Raw genomic sequence first — 25,003 nt, forward strand, 5'->3', positions numbered from 1 at the left:
ACTTTCAACATGAAAAATATATTCTCTTTAGGATTCCATCTTAACTTTATCTTTTGTCCTATCTCATGATGCAGAGAATATGTCATTTAGTTGTTGACTTGGCTATTGCTGCTGCCACAGCAATGAAGATTTGTATGCTACAGAATTTCAAGTTGCTTATTTACTGAGTTAGATATACAGAAATATTCTCAAGACATTTTTACTGTGATATAAAATGTAACTTATGCTTATTTAAGTGGCATATATCCATTATTTGGGATTTTACAGCAACAAATAACTTAGTTAAATTGGGAAAAAACAAAGTAATAGAAAAGTAATGAAATCCGATTAAACATACGAATCCACAACTTCCAGTTCTAAGTTATTATCATGAGAACAAATGTTGTTGCTATGAATGCTAATTATATATATATCAGTGAAGGGTTAGAACAATTTTTACACAAGAAATCTGTATCAAATAAAGGACCGATTTTACAGAACACTCTGTACCACTGAAGGCTAAAGTAAGAGAGCAGAATCCATTATCCAGGAATCTGTAAGGCACAAGATGTTGCCAACAGCCATTGAAACTACATGACTGGGTGAAGCCTGAGGAATTAATTCATCCCATTCCTGATGAATAATACTTATCATGATTTTATGATCTGAATATGACCAAAGAAACTTGATTTCTTTCCTGCCACTCCACTGCTAAAACATGCACACAAATGCATCAATCTCTCTGTGCATCTGAAAAGACGAATAGGGGGGAAATATCCTACAGATACTAGGACAATATAGAATCCATCTACTCTAGGAAATGTGGCAAGGAGAGGGAAATAGTTATCGACTATGCAGAGTCCAGAAGAGGAGTTTTGGTGCAATTTAAAGTATTTCTTAAGAAAACGACTTCTGGAGTTTCTGCGCAGTAGCTTTGCTTCAAATGGTGTATAATTCAGCAAGAATTACTTACGTCCATGGAGCTGGGGCTGGGTAAGGATACAGGCTGAACAGTTGCAGGGAAAGTAAATGTCTCTGTCTTTTCATTTTCAGGGGAATCAGGATGACTGGACAGAGGGGATGTGGGGGTGAGAGCCCCAAATCCCAGCACAGTGTTGTATTTAGGTGGACGACCTACATATTAACAGAAGGAAACAAAAAGGGGAGGAAAATAATCTTACATACCTTTGGACATTGCTCCTCATTGGCTAGCATGAAAAAGGAAGCGATGAGGTACAGAGAGGTAGTTAGTATAATAGTCACAAGTGAAAGGAAGCCAAGATTCTCACATTAATTTTAAGACATTTACAAGAATAATTTCAAAAAGGATACTATGAGAAAAAACCCTGCAGTTTCTCAGAAAGGTAAAAGTTGCTACTCCTAACAACGGTATGTCGTTTTGAGGGTTCTATCTTTCCTTCCATATCAAGCCCCCAATGGACTTCTTCCAAAAGTTGCCATGATCTATTACCCCTTAAATTGACTGAAATATCTTCATAATCCTTAAAACAGTACCTAGTAATACTTCATACATTTTCTAAGTCTCATTTCCTCTTTTTCTTAGAAATCTGAAATACTGAGATACCATTTGGAGGCTATCCATAACATTTTCATTTAGGCAATAATATTTATATTAGATCTGGAAAATATTTTGGTTTATTAAGGAATATTTTAAAAAATTATACAGCATTGAATCTAGACCAGTCATAAATGTAAAGAGCACTTTTGTTATTCATAAAATAACTATGACATAAAATTGCCTAGTAAATTATTATTCTAAAGTGAACTATTATTCTAACTGAAAATATAACCCTATAGGTTTTTTTGTAATAGTTTTCTGATGATTGATAAACAAAATTACAGACAAAAGACGGAAGCATGGAATTAAGCATTCATAGGTAACTTTTTAAAATTAAGCTGTACCAAACAGGTAAAGAGTGGTAGAAACAAATATAAAGGTTTCTTTTATGTGATCAAGAACAAAATGCCAAAAGCAATGGGAAAAATATCAATTCTACTTTACTTATAATGACATATTTTGGAAAAGAAAAAAAATTGCACAGTGGAACCTGCAATTGACTCTGAAACCTTTTAATCACTTATATTCATATATTCAGTACATTCAAGTACACTATTAGAAGCACAATATCTCAAGTTCATCAATACACATTTTAATTACAAAATATTGTTTTAAAATTACAGCTTGTATTTCAAGTTATCAATTTTATTTTTAAATAAGCTCAGCAGCAAAGGAATTATTAAAAAGCATTAGCAGAATCAAATGTTATTTGATATTACATAATGCTCACTCAGCTCTATTGTGTAACTAATAAAGCACCCATCACACTGGATTACACTGGATTACATCAGCAGTATTTTATATCCAAAACAAAATCTAAATGCTTGAAGAAGCTTTTTCGGGCATATTATCCTTTGAATTTTATAAATTCAAATTGGGAATGAGAATAACAAATATCTGGGAGGTAGCTACTTTCATGCTCACTCTAACTCCTGTATTGAACCTGCCTACACAGGAAATCAGTCTTTAAAGAAAAGAGTTTGGGGTTTTAACTGTCAGAATGGGAGTAGTTTGTCTCATAAAGGAAAGGTATTAAAAATATATCTGCCAACACTGAAATGCCATTGTACAAATTTATAATTAGCCCTGTACCTGAAATACTGTGTATAGTTCTAATTATTGTATTTGAAAAAGGTTATAATAAAAGTGGGAAAAGTATAGAAAAGGACAACTAAAATTACCAAGATGCTCAAGCACCTTTCTTCTTTGAAAAAAGTATAATATTTCAATTATTTTTAGCTCAGAATAAGGTAACTAAAGAGTGATATGACTGAGATGCATACAATCATGCTTGGCATAGAAAAATAAGGTATTTTTTTCTTTTTCTCAAAACTTGGAAACTTTTAGACTTAAGACACAGAGAAATTGATTCCACTTTCTGTTTAGCATGATTACATCATCACTCATCTCAATTTTCATTTTTCTTTATGACCATATGAGACAATTTATTCACCAAATTATTCCATTATTCACCGTTTTCATAAATCCCCTCGACCTTGTTTTCTTTGGTTCCTTATATTAACCTCTTTTTTTTTTTTTGCTAGATCCTTTATTTCTTCTTTGGTTCAATGCTATTTCTACTTTTTGCCTTTATTAAGAATTATAACCTTGGCTTTGACTAGAGTTGTTCTAACGCACATGTTATGTCATATGTATGTAATTATTTTAACAAGGAAACAAAAGTACTGTCCTTCATAGAGCATGAGAGCTTTATTTTTTTCAGTGTTGTATTAATTTTTTTAAACGACTTATTGGTATTTGTGTTTGTGCTGTTAAGTATTGTGCTGTTAAGTATATCAAGGTTTAGCAAATATCTACAGTATTTATATCTTTTTCCTATGCTGGGTATTTTGACTAAACAATGATTTGTAGGAAATATTGCTGCAATTCCTAGAGGTCAGCTAAGGAAATTTACAATGGACAAAAAGTACTTCTTCATACAGTGCAAAATTAATCTATGGAATTCATTATCAAAATATACAGTTAAGGATGCTAACTTGGATAGTGTGAATTAGAATAGAATTGGAAATTCTACACTACATCTGTGTAGGGTAAAGGATACCCCCAAATATTAATTGAAAAAGAATAGCAGGAGGGGGGAATGTCTCCATATTCTTTATGTGACTACCATGGAAGCATGTAGGTGGCCACTGTGAGAAACAAAATCCTAGATTATGATGGGACTTGTCTGAAAGCAGAAAAGCTATTCTTCTGTTTATATGATTATTTAACATATTTGATTCACGTATCATCCCTTCTCTAATTAGAAATTTACCTCGTTTACGTGTCCCAGGATGCATTGTGCTGTTCAGATATGTGACCGCGCTCTTCTTGCGCTTTGTAAAAGATAGGAACAAAGTAATAAAGACTTTTTGTTAATTGAAATCTATAGAATCACTGATGCATATCCATATGTAACATAAACAAACATGCTTCACTACTAAAAATCATTTCTAGATTTGAGCAAGCTTTCAGTATTTTAAAGAATGCATTCATCATTTGTGTTAACTAGAACTCCTACTCTAGAGAACTTGAACTTTCATGAAATCATTGACAGGCCATAACAGACCTTTTTCCACTAGCAACAAGACAATGATTTGATGCTAAATCTTCATCATTCAACAACTAGTCTATAACTTCTAGAAATATATCAGAGCAACCCAGGACAGTCTACATAGTTTTCTAGTGTCTTTGAGGGTGGGTATAGTTGAACGATTAGGCAAATGCTGTGGGTCATGGAAGGGCAATTGAGTCCTGGCAAGCAGAGCAACCCAAAACCACCCTGCTCTCGCAGATGCAGTAAGGACAGCCATCATTCATAGAAGTCATTTGCTAAACAGGCTCTTTTCAATCAGATTTTATTTCTAATGTATAAATAAGAGATTGCTACCTCAGGCTCAAAAACAGCTCCACTGTAAACTGGATTTGCTGTGGTTCTTCGTTTTCTTTCTTGTCTTTTACTTTGTATTTCTTGAGGAAAGAAATAATTTGGTTAGAAAATAAAAGCATTTCCAAGCACACAAGATTTTGTTTTAGAGTCTGAGAAACTAGGAGTCAGAATCTATCATTTCTGATCATCCTTGCACAAAGATAATCCGAAAGAAGCAGCTGCATTACATAAAAATAGATTGAAAATATATCAGTACATGACACCAATTCAACTTAAAAGATTACAGGCCACATCTTCAAAAATCTAATTTTATATTTTTTATCAACTAATGAATCAAGAGAAATTTTCAAGTGATAATTAGTGCAAGATTCATTATAGTGTATGAATTTTTACCATGAATATTGCAGATTAATGATGACAAAAAGCATTAAAGTCAAAATCAACAGCTGCAGAGAAATGTAAAGAACTATTTAGTTGCTCAATGTATATTGCAACTCTTTTCCATGCAGTAAGTCCGTGACAGGTTACAAATCTATAAGGATTACTTTTTTAAAAAAAACTGCAAACACGTTCATAGAAAAATGCATCAAAATATATATAAACACTATCAATTTAAGAGTAAATGAAATTATTTGTTAAAATGTTTAATAAGTCTTAAAGAAACCCCTTTTATCAAACATATCTAAAACCTGATTAAGATTTAGTTATTAAATCAATTTTTAAAAAATATATGTTGCATGCCAAAAGATAATAACTTTCTATTTTTAATCATATGAGAACATACATTTTATCATGTTTGAGATTTTCTTAGAATATGTTAAGCACTAGTTCTCTCTGGGTAGTATAAAACTTTTATTTTGTCTACACTCAAACTAAATCCCAAACATTTCTTTGAAAATAAACCCAATAAAGTGAAATGAAACTTAATAGGTCTTGATTTTAAAAAAAGCAATGAAAAAGCTTGATTATCTTTTTACCTTCCAGATGATCATGCGTAACAAGTCCAAGAGAAACCATAAAGGCAAGTTTCTGAATTAAGAGAAACAAAAAATTGAAATCACACAGTATTATAGAAAATTAAATTAGCTAACAGTCATTTCTTAATACAAATGATTCAACAATATGCATCAACTCTTAAGGAATTTTGGGACTCAGTGGTTTTGGCTGAGTTGGTTTTTCAAGATAGGTCTGGACAATTATCTTCTTCAATCTTTCTTTCTAATAATGAATTTGATTCTACCAGCTTTCAGTAATACCAACTAAATCATATTCTTCCAACATTCTAATTATTCTAACTTGTGTCCCACACTTTGTGTATTTGTGTAATGAAGCTGGAACACTTGGTCATACAACTTTATCTATTCCTTCTGGTATTTACATGCTCATTTTTAATACCATTACATTCTGCACTTCCTTACCAGCATTCATACTATTTTGAATTATGTCCTCTCCTTCCCTATAGGATCCAGTCCTCCTGACCAAGGTCTCTTCCAAACTTATCCTCCCAGTTCGTATAACATGCAGCCTATCTTTTGCCAGGAATCTGAAATAATGCATTCTAATATCAAAGAAACAAAAGTTTTCTCGTTGGTATACCCAATTGTTCCTTTGGAGAATTCTCTTTCTACGCTATGTCCTTTTATAGGAAAGAAGGAAGAGAACACAAACTGAGCCCCAGGTAATGTTGCTTTCCCATCCAGTGCTTGCAATGATTCAAGATTGTATTTGGCTATGTATTTGTTCCCAAACAGATCAGAGGGAAGGGATATTGATCAATGGGTTGGGAAGCTTTTCTGTCACATTCCAAATGTGTGCCCAGAAAAGCATCACACTCCTCTTGACAGACTGGCTGGTTAACAAAGTACCACCACCATTTGTTTCCTGCTCCCGGGGAAGAGGATGGCATCCTTCCTTTTGCAGAACCTGTAGCACCCCCTTCTTCAGTTCCTCAGATTTATGGTAGCTGTTTTTCTTTCAATACAGAAATATAATAAACAGTGAAATTTTGGAATCTATTCTACAACTTTAAATTTTAAAAGCCAGATTGCTTTCCAATCCTCCCATTTTGCTTTCTCTATTTTCCAGGGAGGTTCTTAATTCAGCTGTCTTTCCACAAGCACTTCCTGTGACCTATTTATGAACTCCCTATCTCCCCTGATAAGCTGGGAAGTGAAAATTTTATCTATAGTTCTGTCAACCTCTCTTCCAGGATGGCAATCTTTTTGCATTTGTAGCACTGGAGCTCTTGCCTTCAGAAAAGAATACTGATATACTGATCACAACAGTAATTTTCTGCCTTCCTATTCCTCTGATGAAAAAAAGAACGAACAACACACACCTCCTTGGTTCCAACACGCATCCTCCTTGGTTCCTATACAGGAATTCCCCCACCAATCTCCTGCCTGCCTGTTGCTGAGGAGCTGGCTTCCCCACAAGCTTCCCCACAACTAGATCAACAGCAAGAAATGTCCAATCATGTCCAATTAGCAATCAGCAGCCCAATGGACTATGAGAAAAAGAGTCAGCAGGAGCACCGAAGTGCTTTCAGAAGTCCAGTTGCCTTTTGAAAAGCAGCTTTGAAACAGCCATGACCTGGATGATTGAGAATCTCCACAGACAGTTAGCAGATGCAATCAATCACCAGCCTTTATCTTTTCTGGCTTTTTCTCTTTTATTCTGTCTCTCCTGCCTCTTCCCTATCCTTAGTCAAACTTAAATAGGCAAGCTCCTATTTATTTACTCAGTAAACTCACTCTCTAGGGAGCTGGCTTCCTTACATGTCATCTGAAGCTGCCCCAAATCACTCTCCGTAAAATATGTTACTATTCGAATTATACTATATTTTACATCCATCTTGGGAATAAAGTAACAAGTAACACATTTCCCCAGTTTATCCTAAGAAAAGCTGGGATAAAATGATATCTATAAAACAACATAAAATAATTTCAAAAATTAGAGTTAATATAAATGATGATGCTTTTTTAATTAATCAAAACTGTCACTATCAGAAATGTGTAGGAATTAACACCACAGTAGCAAATAGTTCTTAAAATGTTGGGTTTGAATATGGTAATTTGAATCTTTGTGGAATTAAGTCCCTTAATAAAAGACATTCAAAATAACATAATTCCTGATAAAGCAGGAACACACTTAGCCACATTGTTAATAGATTATTTTAAAGGTATTCCTTTAAAAGTATTCTTTTAAAGTCTTCAAGTGTATGTTTGCTTATTTATTTGTCACATGCAAAATCCATCTTCCTTTCAGGAGCTCAAAATAATATACACAGTTCTCTTTTCTCCAACATTCCCCATGATAATCCTGTGAGATAGGCTAGACAAGATAATTACTAGGTCAAACTCAGTAAGAATCTGTCCCTGAGGGCAAAGTAGCACCAGTTTTACCCACACTACACAAATTCTCTGCGTTGTGAAGTATATGCCTGGCAATTTCTCTCACTCTCTTACCCAGGGATACCGAGATACAACTGATGGATGCCATTTCCTGCTTTCCATGGTGACTATGGAACTGACTATGGGACTATGCATTACTGACCCAGGGCATACAGTTAGCATTACCACTGATTTTTCAGCCCTTTGATCTGATAGTTAAGTAACATTTAGAAAATCCAATCATCATAGGTAGGTCATATTTCTGGCAACTACCCTCCCTTGGAAGAATAGATATCCTATTAAAACAGTCCACTCCAAAAGATTTATGAAATTTGAGGAATTCCTCAAAATTCTGGAGAAGTTTCTAGCAGTTTGGATTGGTGATCATGTCAAAGGTCTTCATATAACTGTGAAACAAATGAAAAAAGACACCTCATCAACATCCCAAACATGGATCTAAGGTTATGGCAACTGAAGTTCAAGCCAGGTGAAAAATTTTTTTGGCTGAAACACATTGTTGAAGTTGTGTAGGGAATTTGTAGTAGAGCATGGCCGTAACGATTAAATAATGGTGAAAATAGTAAAGAAAACTTATTTTATTAAGTCTATCATGTCCTCAACTAACTATCCACTGTTCCCCACCCCACCTCCAACTACAATAAAGCTTACTGTCATCTGCTCCTCACAGAAGACCTGAGTGACACATTGGCTAGATATTTTAAGAATTGACTCTTTATACTAATAAAGAGTCAATTCAAAAACTCAAGGGTGCACACATTTCTTAAAACCACATCGACATCTGGTGAATTAGTATCTTTCCCAAGAAAAAAATATTTTTTCCCAACAATTGTGACATGATGTATCCCAAATTCTTCACAAAATTCCAGGATTTTTAAAATACAATTTATCAAAAAAACTGGCATTTTAAAACTTTAACTCTCTTGCTGAAACCTTACTAATAATATTAAGAATATTCCACCACCATGGAATTATCAGAGACATGTCCAACACATATTTTTAACAGGTCTTCAAATATACTGCATATCCAATCTAGAAAAATAGATAACAACTACTTTTGAGATTTGCTGAGTTATCCCATACATTTGAAGAATGTTTTGATGAATTAATATTCTGTAAAGATTATGAGACACATTTAACATCTTTTTAAAGTTGAGACGGCTGATTTCTTAAAATTGGAGTCTTTTATTTTTTATTCCAGATTTTTTAAAAATTCAATTTCTATATTATTCAATAGTTGGTTAACTTCTAAAAATAAATATTTTTGTTATAAGTTTAATATTTTATTTATACTTGCCATTTTAGTCTTTTGGGGCAGGTTGCATTCTTTTTATACTTCTCAGTTATAGAAATATGATTAATAATGAAATCCTTAATAATATGATCTTAACCCCTTTTCAGCTAACATTTTCCAAAACTAAAATTAAACGTACAAGTACTTTCATCCACCATTTCTAAATAGGTATCAGTCCATAAAATCCTTCCTTCCCCTTCCCTTTCTTCCCTAATCAACCAACCAACTATCCAACCAATCAACCAAGCATAATATATATGTCACTTCAGAGAAAGTATTAGTATAATATTAAAAACAAAAATAAGTATCCTTTTTATAAAAAGATCAAATGTGAATCTTGTTCTCAATAAAATGCAAATAAATCTGGCTGCCTTTAATACTTGGAAATACACCTCAGTTCTGATTAAAAGTAGAACCTGCCAGGATTTAAAAGAAGCCAATAATAACTTCATGGTGGTAGCCATAGTATCTTAAGTATGGTGGCATACATTTTTTTTTTTTTTTTTTTTAAAAAGGTAATACATTTGCTCAATGCTACAATTAAAATTCTGCAAAATAAGAAGCTCCATTTTCATGTGTAATTAGAATTTCAAAGAAAGAACGTTGGGGGCGGACCATTTTATTAAAATGTCATCAGAAGCTTATTGATTTGTTTAAAATATCTAGTTGGAATTAATACAGAGACATCTCTCTTAAATTTGTAAACTAATCTTGAAATTAAATTCATTTTCACCACATTTATTCTTCTCCATAAATTCATAAGTATTTTTAACTGTCTGTTAATATTACTGTTAATCTGAATTATACCATCAATTGTATTAATATATACCTCAAAGGCATTATGGAAGCATTATTTTCAGATATTTAAGAGATTTCAGACAATAAACAAAACCCAAGTTTTTGCATATTAGCAACTGGTAATATATCAGATTATTTTCCAGAAAATAATATTTTAACTAGTGGTACCTGTGGGTTTTCTTCTCGTTTTGGCTTGGGAGGTGCAGGAGAGGTAACAGTATGAATCTCTGTTGGCTTCTCCTCCGTTTCTACTTGGGGCTTGACTGTCTGAAATAGAAATAACTGAATATATACTCCTTGATTTAGCATAAAACAAAACAAAACAAAAAAGCAATGCCTTTCATTAACCAGAATGACAACAATGAGGAAAAACCCTTAATTATGTGAAAATATCCCAAACAATAATTAGTTTTTCAGAAGACCACGCCCCCCCTCCCCAAACTCCAATACTTAAGTAAAAGACCTGGGAAGCAGAACTATAGATGAGTTGGTATTTTAAAGAATGATCTCCCCGAAAAGCTTGCTTAGACACCATTTTGTTAAGAACAAGCACTCCTCTTTGGGCTTTAGTATTAACATGAAATGTGCTTGAAAATTAGTTCTCCATGATTCCTGAAAGAGTGGGTTTTCCTGAAGTATACATAGTATATGGCAGAATCCTTTGCATCATAAGTTCCTCCACAATGACACAATAATCACTTTATGACATGGATGTGAAGTCATAAAATATTACCAATCATTTCCAAGGTGACAAAGATAATTTCAGTCCGCTATATGAGCAATACATGGAATATGGATATGGATTGGTTTGTTCTTAATAGTAAACCACACTGTTGTTTGTTCCTTTTTGGTTTACTATGCCATACAAACTAATGTGCTATAGAGTTTTCAATAAAACATAGTTAAAATCTGGCTTATAATTATGGGTGAATATTGGCTATGTCTGAAACATTTGTATGAACTGTAGTTTATTCTAATGGTCTGGTCTAGCATGGCTGTGAAACAACATTGGAAACATTTGGTGCTATTTACTGAATAAGTCAATCATGGTTAAAGATATTAAAAATACAAGTTTCAAGTCTCAGTTAACACTAACAGTGGTTCTTTGTTAGTTCAAAATGGAAGGAAACACTACCCCTTCCCTTCTTTGCAAAGTACTAATTTGGCATATGCTGATTTTGTGTTTGTATTTTACTGTGACATATATGTTACACCTTCCTAAAAGAGATAAAAAGTAGATCATTTTTCTCATACAAAAAACTGAAAATTTGTCAAGCTTAAAAGCAACTTTTGAGAATTCAAATTAGCAGGCTTCAAAATCAGCCATAAAAAGATGTGCTGCCAGGAAAATGATGACTACTTCTATTATGTTAGGGAAATACTCTTTCAACTATCCAGGTTGCAAAATATTTAAACAGCATTGAATAACCAATGATAAATTAGAGGTTGTTGTAAAATTGTTACCTCATTTTGAAGTTAGATTAATTAGAAATGTTAGCAACATAATGGAAATATATATTTTTTGCTGAAAATGAAAATTGTATACTTAGGCAAAAAAAAAAAAACCCAAGCAAATGATAATAGCTCTGATGGACTGTAAATAAAAATACAGACCAACCAAATAGCATTCCTCTAGCTGTACCTGCTTCTCAACATTTGGTTTGCTGATCTGTAGAGTCTGAGGTCCAGCAAGCCTGGCACCTGGGGCTGCTATAACAATGCTGGTGAGTTGTGCCATTGGAAAAGTTTTGGCTATGGTTGCTGTTTGCCCATTCACAACACGAACTGGGTGTATGGAATTCTGTGTAGAGGGTAAGGAGGTGGGGGTGAACTTTGTGGTCAACATCACAGGCCTCTGAATAAGTTGAGGAGCAGCAAGCATAGGAGGAGGTGGGGCTGGAGCTATAGGTATGTTATTCTGGGCAACTGGTTTTGGTCGAACCTAGAGAGAGATAGGCAGACAGAGGTATCAGACTATTTCCTACAAACATGACTTAGCAGACAACAGTATTTGTATTACATTGAGATACACATTAGCACAAAGCTACTTAATTTGAAATCTGTTTCAAACTTGGTTGATTCCAAATATGGCTGTAAATTGTACCAAAAACTGTTCCTTGTCTCTGCATCAGGAAGCTTCATATACTTCTTATTCAGACTAAAGGGATAATATTACTTTATAAATTAGCTTATAATAAAAATTAGAGTGGTCATGTAATTTTTCAAGTCCTGATATGGTAGCATAGAATATGCTGAATTTCCAATGCTGTATTCTTTAAGAATATTAACAGTAAGAGGAATTATCTATGCAAAATAAATATAAATTAAATGCAGCTGCATTTATATTAACCCTACATCTCTGCATTAATTGAGAGAATTTATACATAGTTATCATTTTAAATGTTGAATCTAACATATTAGGATGTTAGATATATATATATATATATATATCTTAACTTTATGCTTCAGAGATGGAAAACTGGTTCTCTAAACAGCAGGGAATGGAGCTGAAGGTGACAAATATAACATCATTGAGATATAAGAATCATTTATTGAAAGAAACAGTATTAGACATTCAAAGCACGGCATACAAGTTGTTATACATATGGCTACCAGTCGTGGAATGCAAAATTCAGGACAACTGTTACATTGCATCAAAACAATAAGAAAACTCTAGCTTTCTGCTGCAATCTAACAATCATCTAGATTTCTATATTACTGTTGCACATTTGCCTTTAAATAGTTGGGAGATAATCTATTTCAGAAAAAAATTTGCTCAACCAATCTTCCCATGACAAATTTGATCCTTTCTAGAAAACAGTTAAGAGCAAATTGCACTAATTAAACTACAAACTCATCACAGTGGCAACAACTGGGTGGCAAACACCTTATTGGTTATACATTAGTATAATGAAAAGAAACCAAATTAAAAGCACATGATGAATACAGAGAAACAATTGGGGGCAATTGGGTACAGCTCAGCAACAAAAAGTTAATTCTATTCACAGTCTCAGCTAACTTTCTGACCTCCGAGCCTGGGAGAACTGCCAGATCTTAAGGGGTTTTTGAATGCCAGCAAGACTAGGGACAAAGTGATCTTGGGTGGGAAGGATAGGTTCTGAGCCAGAAAAGGCACAGTTCTGGTACCACCAGGTGACATTTTAATTGATAAGGCCTGAAGCATACCTCTCTTGTCAGACCTGATGAAGTGTGCAGAAACAATTAGAACAAAACACTCCCATAAGATGGCAGAAAGGAGCTTTAATATAAAAAGATGGAGCTTTAATATAAAAAGGAACTCTTTGGGCAGAATTTATTGCTGGCTACCATGTCTGACCTGCAAAAAGCCAACTCTAACAATAGATTGTAGCTACAATGCTAATTCACTGCTGTCACCTCACAATCTGAATGGCACTCCTGGTCATTCAGATTCTTGTGGCCTGGATTTGACAACCCTAATTCTATTAAATGTGTGAAATATCTAATGTTGTCTTTTTAAACCTCAAATCAAAGTCGTATCTCACTGAGTTTTACACAGTTTGGTTAGTTGGCATCTATTCTGAACAGACTCACCTGTGGAAGAAAATTTGGACGAGGAGTAAGTCTGGGAGGAGGGATGAACTGTGGCACTTTGATAGGTTGAGGAGCTGTAGCTTGAACCTGCTAAACAACAGGAGTGAGCTCAGGCGGCGATACAACTAAAGCAGCTTTAAGCAAAGTATAGGTACGATTAATTATTTTAAAGTTTTATAACGGTTACCAGTTTTTCCAATATGAACTGATTCTGAAGAATGAAACTGTCTTTCTTATTTAGGAAGTATAAAGCTGGCCTTTTGCTTGTCTCATAAATACATAAACCTATGTTATCACTGTAAGTCTGTACCAGTCATCTGAATCTTGAATTTTTATACATTACAGGTTGTTCTCCAGAATACAGTATCAGTCTTGTTACCCATTCAAATTGTATTTCACAAGATGTTTAAATATGTTAAGAACATAAGCATTCATATTCAAAGTATCCCAAACCACTGCTTTGCACAATGAATTATTTTTCCTTATTGTCCAGAAACACGATCATTTATTACTAGAATACGAAGGCTGTAAGTAGATTTACTTACAGCTGCATTTCTGGATTAATTCTCAAATGTTAACATTCAGATGCCTCATATATTTAATAGTATACTGATAATCACTGTTATATTTCTAATCCAAATTGTATCTGTTTAAATACCGTATTTATCGGCGTATAACACGCACTTTTTCCCCTGAAAATAGGGGGCAAATGATGTATGCGTGTTATACGCCAATATAATGTTAAGAAGCCAGCGGAGGCCGGGCGGTGCGAGCAGAGGGCAAGCGGAGGCCGGGCGGTGCGAGCGGAGGGGCAAGCGGAGGCCGGGCGGTGCAGCGGAGGCCGGGCGGTGCGAGCAGAGGGCAAGCGGAGGCCGGGCGGTGCGAGCGGAGGCCGGGCGGTGCGAGCGGAGGGCAAGCGGAGGCCGGGCGGTGCGAGCGGAGGGCAAGCGGAGGCCGGGCGGTGCGAGCGGAGGCCGGGCGGTGCGAGCGGAGGGCAAGCGGAGGCCGGGCGGTGCAGCGGAGGCCGGGCGGTGCGAGCGGAGGCCGGGCGGTGCGAGCGGAGGGCAAGCGGAGGCCGGGCGGTGCGAGCGGAGGGCAAGCGGAGGCCGGGCGGTGCTTCAAAGTTTTTATTTAGAAATTTAAATTTTTTCCTGAAATTTCCTCTTAAAATGAAGATGCGTGTTATACGCCTGTGCGTGTTATACGCCGATAAAATAGCTGACTTCACATTTAAAATTAAATTTTACATTTTAATAGGTTTCAACTGTTTGACATTTTGTAAACTGATCCTTGATCAAAATAATGCTTGTAATTGTTATAGAGTGAAAAAATGCTGGCAAGAACTCATTGTGCAAGGTACCATTTTATGGACCCAGTGGCAGTAATATTTAATGAAGTTAAACAAGCAGTGAAATTGAAAAAAGTAAACTATGTCAGAAGTTATACCATTCAAATAAAGAGTCCCCAAGCATAAACTTCTACAATCAAAATTAAGGAATCTGTGTCCTTTTAGCAAGGAGATTAAGAATCATATAGAAACAATTTGATATCTTATTATTGGAACATATGTTAAGGATACATAATTGTGTAGTACTGTAACAATATTAATCAGCATTGGGATAGTAATTAAAATTGAACATTTCTAAAATAAGTGTGTTATCTAATTGTAATTTAAGCAAAGCATCAAAATATAAAGTATGTAAATAACACACTCTATTCTCTGGTATACATAATTTCATATTATGATTATCATATAAAATGTTTCAAGTGCTGAGCTACCCAGCTTGCTTACCAATGTGACTGTATTTTTTGCCACTATTTGTACTGCCTCTGTTCCTGGACCAGTGACCTTATTTGTTGTCTGGAGGTTGACAGGCGTGTTCTGTGCATCAGTGCTAAGGACAGTTTTCTGGCTGCTGTTGATGGCAGTCACCATGGCAATTGTAGGTCTTTGACCCACAACAGAGGCAGGCATGGTTGCTGTTGCTTTCAGAACAAGAGGTAGTGTCTTGGTGGTGATCATAGAAGCTGTAGTTACAGTTTTCTACAGAAATAGAAAACACATTTTTTTTCTGGAACACTGCACCATCCACTGAGAAAAAATTATTATTGAGAACTGTGAGAAAATAGAAGCAATACAGCACAATGGAGAAATTATGGAAAATTTAAACATTGATATCCTTCTCCTGGAATCAATACATTTATTAATACTTTATAGCAAATCTCATATATACTTGACAACTAATCATACAGAAATATTAGGTCATGATTTGATCAGAGTTGATGAAATATGCAGAACAGTAATCAAGTTTTTGTATGCATCCTTCAATTTTTGCCTTTCCGCTCCTTGGAATATATCCTTACTATAATCTCTAGACTTTTTGAAAAGTGTGTCTCTTCTTAACTATTTATATTAGCAATATCCATAATGTTCAGTGCACAAGCTATCCTGTATATGGAACAGGTAGAACTGGGTGGTCCATGTTTGGAACAAAACATAGGTATTTTATCCAGACATGGACCCAGAACATATGTGTTCCAAACATAGGGCCTCTAGAATAAGATACAGAAGAGAAAAATGAAGCCATCAGTGTGTGGCAGCTAAGCAGAGATAAAGGTAAGGAAGGCGATGGGAATATCCAGAGAGGGTAACAGGGCTAGTTGAGTAACTGTATCACATTCTTGAATTCAAATTTGGCAATGACAGCTACAGGGAAGGAGAAAATGGGAAAGCCAGGTGAGGGACAAGTGGCCTGATCATAATAGGATGACAGCAACTGCAGGGATGGAAACCTCTGGGAAAAGGAGCAAAAAGTGGAATGGACCAGTCACTTATGCTGTGTTCAAATATAAAATGGTAGCAGGGAGTTGGGCTATGAAGATCCCTAGGCAAACTAGTACCTAGGCCATGAGGAGAACAGAAGAGAGGGGTGAGCTATGTCAGTCTTGCTTTATTCCTAGAACTTTCTGGACTATTCTTGAAAAAAAATCCAAAAATAACCAAAATGTTGCACATTTCCAGTTATTCTAGAGTGTGATGTACCTAGGACAATCCAGTCAAGCATTCATGACACATAATTTCTAATTTTGTGCAAACCTCTACCAATAGGCTTAATGCAACAAATATAGGTGTAAATATGTATATGGAAATGTCACTGTATCTGTAGAATGTCATAAAACTGTATTTGTTTTGAACCAATTTTTCAGTTCAAAGTTGGTTCAAGTAGAGTTAATAAGTGAAATTCCGACAAGAAATTCCCCAAAATTAAAAGGTCATTATCATATATGATTTTTGGAAACTCCTAGTCATTGAGAATTGAAAAACAACAGCAGATATCATACAGGCATTTTCACCGGTGAAGTATTTTTATTTTAGCAGAAGTTTCTAAGTAAGTATCTAGTATTAGATTTTTTGCTGCAGTATTATATTTTCAGTTGGGATAGGATTATTTTATCAGAGGGAAGCTGTTAAAGTTCTGAAGTTTGCAGACAGTACAACAGTCATTGGCCTCATTCAAGATGGTGATGGGAGGTTGAACAACTGGCCCTGCTGTGCAGCCTTAACAATCTGGAGCTAAATATGCTTAAAACTGTAAAGATGATAGTGGATTTTAGGAGGAACCCTTCTATTTTAACCCCTTCATATGTTATGCTACAATTAACTAGAACTGGGACTTTCAAGATTTCTCACACCTATGCATAGAAATCCATAACTTTGCATTCCACTAAAATTTTGCTTTTCTCTAAAAACAGGTGCACACTTTTTCATATAGCATTCACATCAGATGTACCAGATTCCACTTATTATGCTTAATCTGATTTGTATAATTTAAATCATGTGTTCTTAATTAGCTACATCACAACATTAGGACCCAGATTTTTGAAAGCAATATGCTGACTGTGTAAACCGCTTAGAGAGGGCTGTAAAGCACTGTGAAGTGGTAAATAAGTCTAAGTGCTATTGCTATTAATTATAAGTGGATCCTAGAGTAATATCCAAATGTAAGGAATCATTCCTTCCTAGAATTTGAAAAAGAAAATACTACTGGTATTTACTAGTCAAGGTTTTGGTAGCAATTATTTCAAATTATGAATTAATACTTTAATTAATACATCAGCAAACTATGAATTTTCAGTACGGTCACAGTATTACAATTAAGAATTTTACAAATGTTGTAATTTTTCCTGCTAGTGTTTCCTTCTAGTGCCTTTTAATAATTGTGCGCATCTTTAAAATACTCTAAAATTCTTTGCTAAGGCTACAAGTAGCTTCATAATGTTGTGAAAGAACTGATTTAATTCTCCCAAAAGACTTAAAAGTTTTAAAGAATAATTTGAGAAGCCCTGTGATGTATCAGAATTAAGTCCATATGCAATTTAGATAACAATTTTATTTCTTGGAATTTGATTAATTTAGTTTTGCTCTTATTAAACAAATATGTTTATAAGTTTAAGACTTTTAAAGAAGGTCTGCAACAGAATAATAAAAGAAAAAAATGTAGCAATTTTAAGGCAAGTTCACTAGAGGGCTCTTTAGTTTTAAATATCTTGTTTAAGCACATATTAGCTGAAAGTGAAACTATAAGGCAGAGTAAAGTTATTACAACTGTAATCTTTTAATAGTTACAGTTTTTAATACTAGCTAATATAAATTATGTAAGATTATTCAAAATGAACTTAAACAATGAAATTTCTATGTTTTACTTAATGTCAATTACTTTCAACAGCATATTAATCAAAACAGTCAGAAGAGCATCAGATAAATCTGCAATTAAAATTTCAAACCTGAAATTAGTCTAACCAGTAAAATATCTACTTCATAGTAAAGGATTTCTAGAATTAAAGTTTGTGAATTAAATAGTATTTTTTTCTTGGTTTACCAACAGTGTATAATTTGACTATTTTTTTCCAATAATTTAATGGGACACTGATATGCTGTTACCAAAGGAATAATTACCATATATTCAAGTCCTGCCTTATCCATGAAAGCCAATTGGGTGACTTTGGGCCAGTCACTCTCTTTCAGTGCAACCCACCTCACAAGGTTCTTGTTGTGAGGAAAATGGAGAAGGAAGTTGTGTTGGATATGTTTCCTGCCTTGAGTTGATAATAATAATAATAAAGGCAGGATATGAATAAATAAAAACATTTTATTTTTTCTTATATTCCAATTGGCCAACAGTCAAGAACAGTCTTTCTATTTTACTAATGACAATGATAACTTTCCAGATATCAGAGTCTGAATTAGGGATATTTTATATGCAAATTATCCTTTATTATAAGTAGCAGAATAAGTAAAGTTACACAGCTGAATGGAACAACTTGCTGCAGCGGGGTTGCCGCTGGGTTGCCCCAGCCAGCTCTCCATGGGCAACTCGCCACAGGACAACTCACTGTGGGAGAATGCTGGAGGTGAGGGGAATCTCCTCCTCCTCCTCCTCCTCACTCTCCCTCTCTCTTCCTTGATCTGGCTTACCACCCCCACCATTACCTCCTGAATTCTGTAGCAAAAACTCCTGTGTACCAAAGTATGACTCTTTTTTCTTTTTTCTTCCCCTTGCTGCTTTGTCCTCCCTGATTTTTCACTCCAGTCTGAGCTATGGGGAAGGATTGAAGGAGGAGGAAGTTTCCCTTGCCTCCTGCATTCTCCCATGGTGAGCAAGTTGTCCCATGGTGAGGTGGCTAAGGTGAAGTGACGGCAGCGAGCTAACAGCAGTGAACCAGCGGTTGCAAGTTGTCCTGAACCCATTACATATAGGGCTTCTGATATTTGCAGCTTACTCTATTTAATACTACTTGCAATACATCAGAACCATTAAAAAAACTACAACTCCTTTGAGGTTCAATTCATTGCCTTTTACCATGACTACTTAGAGAGCAAAATAATTTTTAGTCAAGCATTGTCTTTAACATTCTAAATTCTTATGTTATTTTGGTAAGAATAGAGACTTTTAATCCAAAACTACTTTGTATCATTACATCTTCATTATAATGTATTATTTTTACCAAGTTCTTTAGTTCCAAGCTATATATACTTGAGGATAGAAATGCATATATTTCCTGTTGACATATTCTCCTCAACTTTTATCACACAATAAATTGCCAAAAATGTTTCTTTATGAAAATTCTTAATTTACTTTATTTAGTTCACAAACCTGCTTTCACCAATTTGACTACAGTTCATTCATAAAATTTGTACTACTCTTATTGTAATAAATATTAGATATTGGTTCAAAACTGAATTTCAAGAGAAGAAAACACTTGTCTTTATTGCTTACATAAAATCGGTGTCAGAGTATGCAATGAGAAAATGTAATCCTCAGTTTGAGAAGTTATAGTATTGAATGTGTCAACATTTTATTAAAAATGAATGTAAAGGTCAGAATTACTACATGTCCACCATTTAGACACACAATCTTTTATTGGGCAAGGCAAAAGAAACTGCTTTCCACTATGTTATTTATAGTCACTTTTGGAATAAATGTTTCTCCGCTATTTATGAATGGCAATTAACATCATTCAACCTATAAATGGTAGAATTTCTCCTAACCAATAGCAACAAGAAGGTTTTTCATCCAGAGGTTACATTTTGCAGCAGCATTTGTAAGATTGATGGGTAACTACTTTAGTTGATATAATTTAGATTTATTAGAAAATTTATGGTTGCTTATAAGTTGATATCATAAAATTATTCTGCATATATCTTTATTTACAATTAATTATACATTATTTCTGTATTTTAATTGCCATCCACTGAAATAAATAACCTGAACTGATCAAAAATCTCTAAATAGTTCAAGATCCCTGGATGTCATCTGAAATAAAACCAAATAGAAACAAGATCAGTATTAGTCAAAGATAGAGAGGAAAATGACAGAAGATAAGGACCTTTGTTTTTACTTAAAGATTTCTGATAGCATTACCCGATCCTATAAACATTCACTCACTCCTATTCAGGTCAAAATGATTTAGTTTCTAGTAAATGTTTCCTCGTCATTACCTAGACTAACATTGATTTTATACAGTGATGAATTTCAGCCTAAGAAATAGCTTTCCAAAATTACAGTAACTAATTCAAACACTTTACCTGTGATCCAAGCAGGTTTGGAGAGGGTGCAGTGGTCTGCTGCTGTGGCTGCTGTGGCTGCTGCTGTAGAGGCTGTGATGTTTGTATTTTATTTTCTGTCTGTGCCAATGGCTGTATTTGAAACTTACTATCAGGCTGTTCCTGCTTTACCATTAAATTCTTTCGCAGTTGTTCAACGACTCTTTTCTAGCAAGAGAATACAAACAAAAATAGTATCATATATACTTTTTGCATTACAGTAAAATACATTTCAATTTTTTTCCAAAAACAAATAGAAATAATGTAATTGGTTATAAGATGAACTTTGTTTTAAGGTTCTATTTTAAAAAGTCAGTTTTGTATTAATATTATTAAGTTCATTTTAATTACTATTATATGTATGTATGTGTATGTATGTATCTGATTGTATTACCACTGTTTATTTTTATCGCTGTTTGTTAAACTCACTATCTTTAAAACATTTGATTGAATAAATTTCATACTAAATAAAAATAAAGGAAGCAAATTCATTTTTGAGAAATCAGCAAATTTAAGGAAGGATAACATATCACTAAAATCAAAAGTTGTGGGCAATTCAATATTCAATACTACCAGCCTGCCTTCAATCAAGGACCTGTATACTTCACAAGTCACAAAGAAGGCTGTGAAAATATTTACAGACCCCTCCACATCCTGGTCATAAACTGTTTCAACTCCTTCCCTCAAAAAGACACTGTAGAGCACTGCACACCAGAATAACTAGACACAAGAACATTTTTTCCCCAAACGCCATCACTCTGCTAAACAAACAATTCCATCAACATTGTTCAACTATTTACAAAGTCTGCACTACTATTACTATTAATCTTCTCATCACTCCATATCACCCATCCCCTCCCACTTGTAATTATATTAGTGTAACTTTGTCGCTTGTATCCTTACAATTTATATTGACTGTTTCCTAGTATGATTTGATTGCTTATTGTACCCTATAACTATCATTAAGTGTTGTACTTCATGATTCTTGACTCTTGACGAATGTATCTTTTCTTTTATGTATACTGAGAGCATTTGCACTAAGACAAATTCCTTGTGTGTCCAATCACACTTGGCCAATAAAGAATTCAATTCAATTCAATTCAATTCAGACAACCCTCCCCCAGAAACTATTGCTACAAACTACCACAAAAATATGGAGCCGAATGAGGGCATTCATCATTCAAACCTTTCACAAACTTTTATAACAAATCAGTTAAGTGTTATAAGCAACAACAGTCTTATCATAATATCTAATATCTAATTTATCATAATATCTAATTCCTGCATTACGGGAACTCTGTGTATTGCTAATATAACAGAATGTTCTTTCCCAGTTTGGGGTGACCTCCAATCCTATAATCAAAACTATTCATGATGTTCGGATCTTTATTCCACCAAGACTTTTCCACATGCATAGAAGTAGTGCATGTTTTAGACTGCATCACATTTTCTGGAGTTTAATTATTTCTGTCCTTTTTAAGCTTGAAGAACATTAACAAAAAACGTATCATTAAAATTTCCACTGATTTTGTTAGCCCCTTTTCCATCCAAAGATAGGTCATTTGTGGTATTCTGATAGAAATTACAGTTCTATCGTTCATTTCACACAAACTTTATTTTTTGCTTTCTGTGATGGTAATACTTTGTACAGTAATTCTTACAAGCCAATAGACACATGGCATTTATTTTTATCAACTCAAGTTCTAAATGTATTTGCCCAGAGATCAGGACAATGAAGTCCCATATTCTTTATTTAGGCATTCAAATACTGATGCGTTGTTTACTGTTTCTTTCTGAAGTACAAAATGATGATTCAGCAAGTATAAGCAGGAATAGAAGGATCATTTTCAGGAAGCAGAGTACCATAAGGAAAATAACAGAACAGAAGCCAATTATACATGCCAAACTATTACTCTAATTATTCACAGCACAAGAATATATGCTAGTTTATCTGGCTAGAGAATAGTATTCAAGAGATGCTAGGCTTGAACGTTCCCAAGCTAAATTGTAATAAAAAGAATCAATCAAACAGAAGAGAGGTTAGGAAGAAGAAAAGTCAAGTATGCGGTTTCAATTTTACAATTCTTTCTGGCTTTCTTCCTCAAGAAACTTATGGATTAAAAACAAGCAGGAGTGGGCTGCTGGGGGTTCGCAAGAGCCTCTAGCTAAAATTCTGCACAGTTCGGAGAACCTGTAATCCCACTCCTGGCTGGCCCCGCCCAGGAGTCCCCACGCAGCCCATTTTGGATGCAGGGTGCGCACGGAGGCTTGTGGGGAGGGTGAAAAATGAGCCTCATGGAAGTTCAAGAAGGCTGGAAATGGGCCCATTTCCAGCTTCCAGAGAATCTCCGGAGCTCAGGGAGATTGTTTTTGCCCGCCCAGAGGCTCGAGGAAAACCTCTGGAGCCCAGGGAGGGCAAAAGCAACCCCCCACTGTGGTGCAGGAGGCCACGCCTACCATAGCCACACCCAGCCAGCAACCGGGCAGAGAACCTGGTGCTAAAATTTTTGAAGCTCACCCCTGAAAACAGGGATGAAATTTCTGTAAGTTTTTTGAAAGTAGGTTTTACCTACATTGTGTGAGAAAAAAGATGTTGTTCTGCATTGCTCTTTTTGTCTTTTTTAAAAAGTTTTTTTTAAAAAATTGGTAAAATACACTTCCTACTATCTTCCATTTATAAAAGACCAGATACACAAATGCAAAAATTGAGTTTATTTTAATTACTTAATAAAATTAATGTAGTTACGCAACAAGTCTATAATCCAAGAAATAGTGTTTATGTATATATGTACAATGAGCCTGGTGGTGCAGTGGTTAGAATGTAGTATTGCAGGGTATCTCTGCCCACTGTCACGAGTTCGATCCTGAGAGGCTCAAGGTTGACTCAGTCTTCCATCCTTCTGAGGTCGGTAAAATGAGGACCCAGATTGTTGGGGGCAATATGCTGACTCTGTAAACCATTTAGCGAGTACTGTAAAGCACTGTGAAACAATTTATAAGTCTAAGTGCGATTGCTATTGGTATATATACACCCAGATTTTATTGATGGTCAGTAGAAATTTTAACTATCTGAACTTTTATTCCAAGGAAACCAAAAGATCTTATAATTATTAGAATTTCTGAAACCATATTTCTAAAAGTGATATTGCTTATACTGGTACCCATCTTCAATTTCAGCAATTAAGAATATAACTAACACCAGAAAAGAGCACCATGAGAATACTATAAAATAAATGTCTGCAACACTATATAGTCCAACTAGGTATCTATAGGATTGTCTACTCCAACGAGAACTGGCCCAACAAATCAGATCAACTCGAAAACTTATTAATCCCACATTATTAGTGGTCTGAGGAACTGAAGCCAGAAAGTATTGTCCTTCAGTGGCAGTGCTAACACTCTGAAACAACTTTCCTGGCAGAGATAAAGATGGCCCCCCTCCTCCTTGCTGATATACAGAAGTTAGCAAAGGCAGAATTTGGAGAGCCTTCCCCTGATTTTATTATGCCATCTTTAACTTTTATTTAATTGTTTGGCTAATGTTATTGTTACTCTTTTGATGGAAGGTTTGTATATTGGATGTTTTAACTGGTTTTATTTTCAATATAAGCTGTTAAAGCTAGAGTAGAATATGTAAAATAAAAATACATAAATAATTCAATGCAAGTATACTGTTCAACTTGTACAGATGTCCTACAAAAAGTCTGCAACCCAGGTAAAAAATGAGATTCAGAAATTCAAAGCTTTGCTAGTACAAGCAGAAATGCACAATCTGCTTTATAATTTCAGTAAAAATATCCTTCAAGTCAAGCTCAATTCCTATAACTACATAGACAGAGACTTGGTAATTCCATCCAGTCTTCTTGGCATCATTACTCTTAATAAAGTAATTCTATTTACCTACGGATTTGACTGAATCTATTACATATTTCTAATGCAAATGTACATCCTATTTTGCCTTTTGGGGAGGATGTATTTACAATCTCAGTTTCTGATATTTGTTTCTAGTTTTATCCAAGCTGCTGTTTATATATTTGTTGTTATGCTATTTAGGTTGTGTTTTTCTATTGTGAGAATCATGTCAATGAAAAGATCAATCATACAAATCAAAATAAATAAAGAGGAGTACTGCATTCTTTGTAATCCTATATCTAATATTTTGCCAGGAGTATTGGTCAATTTTTTAACTTAACCAGCTACTGAGGATCCATTTCCTCTAATATGTCTTTGACATATTATAAATCACATCATTTTCTGTTTTGGTAAGCATTTCCACTTTCAACCACTTTTTTCCAAGTTGAAGCATCACCACAACACTTATCTATAACATCCTGCCATCCCACTCCATTAAGGATCATTCATACTTTCCTTAAAT

At 34.6% G+C, this 25,003-nt stretch overlaps 1 protein-coding gene across 12 annotated transcripts in view; it reads right to left on the bottom strand.

Moving 5' to 3' along the window:
• The window catches only part of PHF21A (PHD finger protein 21A), a 163,488-nt gene that overhangs the window by 11,130 nt on the left and 127,355 nt on the right, over positions 1–25,003 (bottom strand). For 5 of the 12 annotated variants that reach the window (XM_026671264.2, XM_087951297.1, XM_087951296.1 and 2 more), the window contains 9 exons: positions 20,611–20,796; positions 15,316–15,567; positions 13,524–13,613; positions 11,593–11,892; positions 10,119–10,217; positions 5,426–5,477; positions 4,449–4,528; positions 3,834–3,894; positions 953–1,113 (listed from right to left, as the gene is read on the bottom strand). In XM_026671264.2, coding sequence (XP_026527049.1) covers positions 953–1,113; positions 3,834–3,894; positions 4,449–4,528; positions 5,426–5,477; positions 10,119–10,217; positions 11,593–11,892; positions 13,524–13,613; positions 15,316–15,567; positions 20,611–20,796 — 1,281 coding nt within the window. Of the gene's footprint in view, positions 1–952; positions 1,114–1,164; positions 1,188–3,833; positions 3,895–4,448; positions 4,529–5,425; positions 5,478–10,118; positions 10,218–11,592; positions 11,893–13,523; positions 13,614–15,315; positions 15,568–20,610; positions 20,797–25,003 lie in introns of all 12 variants that reach the window. The other 7 variants (XM_026671265.2, XM_087951299.1, XM_087951298.1 and 4 more) reach the window with 3 other exon arrangements.

The sequence above is a fragment of the Notechis scutatus genome, chromosome 1 (genome assembly GCF_049901735.1).
Source record: "Notechis scutatus isolate UNSWTSFEM ecotype Mainland chromosome 1, rNotScu1.2, whole genome shotgun sequence".
Classification (NCBI taxonomy): Eukaryota; Metazoa; Chordata; class Lepidosauria; order Squamata; family Elapidae; genus Notechis; species Notechis scutatus.